Source organism: Tupaia chinensis, unplaced genomic scaffold, assembly GCF_000334495.1.
Source record: "Tupaia chinensis unplaced genomic scaffold, TupChi_1.0 Scaffold000067_1, whole genome shotgun sequence".
In the NCBI taxonomy this organism is placed as follows: Eukaryota; Metazoa; Chordata; class Mammalia; order Scandentia; family Tupaiidae; genus Tupaia; species Tupaia belangeri.
The window spans coordinates 2,948,196-2,951,532 of NW_006159526.1; the positions used below are offsets into that span (position 1 = coordinate 2,948,196).

Consider the following 3,337-nt stretch of genomic DNA (forward strand, 5'->3'; position numbering starts at 1 on the left):
TTTTTTCTGTGGTTCTCTTTTTTTTTTTTTTTTTTTTTTTTTTGCTATAGGGAGTGTGTGCTCGCTAGAAAGACAGAGAGAGACAGATAGAAAGTGAGAAATCACCCCCTGGGGGGGGGATGGCCACGGCGCAATCCCTTCTCCATTCTCCTCTTGGGATCCTGGGCATGCACTCACACGTGCCCGGTGTGAGTTTAAGCCACCGGGTCCGGGACTCAAACCACTGTCGACCACATGGGAGTCCAGCGACATAGCCATTACACTAACTGCTGGTCCCTGGCCTGACTATTCTTCATGGACAGGGCTCTCTCCCTCCCCCTCTATCTCATCTATGGGGAGTGTACATGCCCTCTGGCAAAAGTTTTTAAAAAGTTTTTTCCTGACAATTTGTGTCTATTTGTGAGACAGAGGAGGCTGCGTTTGTTCTTGAAGTAAATATTCTTGCCTATTACGGAGATAAAATCCTTGACAAAAGTAGACAAACAGGGGCAGCGGGTGGCATGGTTGTTAAGGTGGTGGGTCCCCCATGGCAGACTCTGGGATTCAAGTCTGGACCTGGTTGCTCGAACAACACTGGGTGCATGTGTGTGCACCCAAAATCCTGAGAGGAAATTGGAGGAGAAGGGATTGTGGCATGGCTATCCCCCCTGGGGGATGAGATGATTTCTCACTTTCCCAGTCTGTCTCTGTCTCTCTTTTGCCCTATGGCAAAAATCTAAAAAAAAAAAAGTAAACAAATAGTTCCTGCCTTCCTGGGGCTCATGTACTGTGTATAAGAGACTTGGTTTTTCACTGAAGCCACCATGTGCGATGTGGTGCTAGTTTCTGAGAAGTGAGTAACTAGGGGAGGGATGGCAGAGTAGAGGAGGGGGAATTAGTTTGGAGTGACTGGGTGGAGATGCCTGGTGGACCACCCTCTGCTGTTTTCCCTGCTTTCACTACATGATGGCCTCCCCCCGCCAGGATCCTGGGCGCCGGCGTCCAGGGAGACGGGAGGGCTGAATTCAAGCACTCGCTTGGATCCAGAAGCACGTCCTGCACCGCGCAGCTGGCCCCAGGCTCCCTGTTTCATGACTTCCCTGCTCTTTGTCTTCACTTGGCAGGCAGAACAATGCAGACTCCACTGGCCAGTCCTGTGCCTGTACTCCGCCTCCCCCGGGGCCCTGATGGCTTCAGCCGTGGTTTTGCCCCAAACGGACGGAGGGCTCCCCCGAAGCCGGAAGTTCCTGAAATCCAGGAGTGTGCCGTAGCTCCATCTCAGGAATCCCAGGAACAGAAGGCCCGAGCCACCCTTCGGGAGCGCTACCTCCGCAGCCTGCTGGCCATGGTGGGTCGCCAGGTGAGCTTCACGCTGCACGAGGGTGTGCATGTGGCCGCCCACTTCGGAGCCACCGACCTGGACGTGGCCAACTTCTACGTGTCGCAGCTACAGACTCCCATCGGTGTGCAGGCTGAGGCGCTGCTCCGATGTAGTGACATTATTTCGTACACCTTCAAGCCATAATGATATTACAGTGGGGGCCAGCAGGTGGTGTGGAGCTTAAGGCCCTGGATCCCACATGGCTAACTTCACCATTCGAGTCCCGGACCTAGCAGCTTGAGAATGTGCGTGTGTGCTTAGAAGCCTGAGAGGAGAGTAGGGGAGTGTGGCACCGCCATCCTGTCTAGGAGGTGACTTCTCTCTTTCTCTTGCTCTGTCACTCTCTGGTGAGCGCACATGTCCTATAACAAAAACTAAAAAAGAAAAAAAAAGACATTACTGTGTTCACCTTTCTGCCTTGGGCTTAGCTGCAGTATCCCAGGCCTGCAGACAGTCCTGAGCTGGAACTCTGGGCTCCATAGAACTTTGGAATCCTTTGAAATTTTGAGCCAAGCGCCAAACAACTCTGGACCCTTGAGACCTGCAGGATCTAGTCAGTAAATTTCTGGAACCCCAGAAACGCTGTATCTCACAGAACTCTGAACTCTAGAAATCTGGGCTTGATGCCAGTGGTGTGGTGGTGGTGGTGGTGCAGGAAGGCAAACTGAAAACGGGGAAATTGTTTATTAAAGTGGTTGCAAAGTTCAGACACCCTGAAGACACACCCCAGTGTTCTCCTCCTGCCAAAGAGCCAATTATCCCAAGAAAATTAGACTCCAGTTTTGTGTTCTTTAATGTGTACCCCACAGTGATAGAATCAAATTCAGGGGGTGGTCGGGTGGCTTTCTGAGGGCTGAATCCGGGGGAGCTGGGCAAGGGGACCAACCAGGATAAAGGTGTGGGATTGGACTGCCGCTGGGCTCCAGAAGTGGCGAGAACACCCAGTGCCGAATGCCAGGCTTGGGAGACGGGCTAGATTTCATTCGAGGGGCCGGGCTCCTGGTGAGTCACGTGTTCGCGCACCAGCTCGTCTCAGTTGACCCACCTCTAGGTGGCGTGGGTTGCATGCAGGTGGCGGCTGATTGGCTTCCGAACACGGGGTATGGTCCGAAGCTGTGCCGCTGTGCCAATAAGAAACGACCGAGGGTAGTGATTAGACTGAAGCTTCGCCTGTTCTCCATTCCGCTGCAGTGTGCAGCGTGGCTGTAAATGTCACTCGCTTCACTAGAAATAATTCGGCAGATCTTTCTTTAAAGTACTCTCTGTCTCCTTTTGTACTCCCTTCAAGTTCAGAATGTAAGTAAAGCCTTCCACTAAATATAGACGGGACTTGTTTTCGTCTCGGTGACAAAAGTGCGGCGGCCGAAGATGTTGAATGGGACAGGCGGGTGGGTAGCCAGCCCAGCCGCCATCTGTCCATTCACAACTCCTCCAGACAGCCCAGGGCAGAGTTCTCACGTTGCCTTGGCAACGACGTGGCTCGCACCGCCCAAAACTCCCTTTTATGGCTTTAGCCCCGCCTTCCCGGGAGTGGCTAGATGGCGGCTAAGGCAGCCTGAAGAAAGTGCAGAAGCGAATCAGTAACGACTGAGGCGAGCCCTGGAGGCGTGGCCTGAGCTTGCGCGGGTTTGCTTCTGGCTCAGGGATCCACCTTCGTCTGTCGGCATTCTAGTTGGCAGATTCGTCATTCGCCTGTGGACGCTCCCGTCTCCCAATCAGGGCTGTGATACCCCTTATGGGCTCAAGTGTGCTTTAATATTGTAATCTGAATTATATTTCATGCAACGCTACCCACCCAGAGACAGCTATTGATTTAATTGCCTTCTACAGTCTCTAGCGAGGAGCAGAGGCTTGGTCTACAGGAGAGGCTCCGTCCGTGTCAGCATCCGTCGCCTGTACTAGATTCAACGCACTGCCTAGCGCCTTTCCACCTGCCATCCTTTTACCTGTTCTTGTCAGCTAGCCTAGCCCCACCAA

The 3,337-nt window shown here is 53.0% G+C and overlaps 1 protein-coding gene across 3 annotated transcripts in view; it reads left to right on the forward strand.

The window, feature by feature from the left end:
* Nucleotides 1–2,134, forward strand: part of GEMIN7 (gem nuclear organelle associated protein 7) — a 28,197-nt gene extending 26,063 nt beyond the window's left edge. For all 3 annotated transcript variants that reach the window (XM_027766916.1, XM_027766915.1, XM_006142070.3), the window contains exon 2: nt 1,104–2,134. In XM_027766916.1, coding sequence (XP_027622717.1) covers nt 1,112–1,504 — 393 coding nt within the window. In that variant the 5' untranslated portion in view covers nt 1,104–1,111 and the 3' untranslated portion in view covers nt 1,505–2,134. The remainder of the gene's footprint in view (nt 1–1,103) is intronic.
* Nucleotides 2,135–3,337: the final 1,203 nt, after the last annotated feature.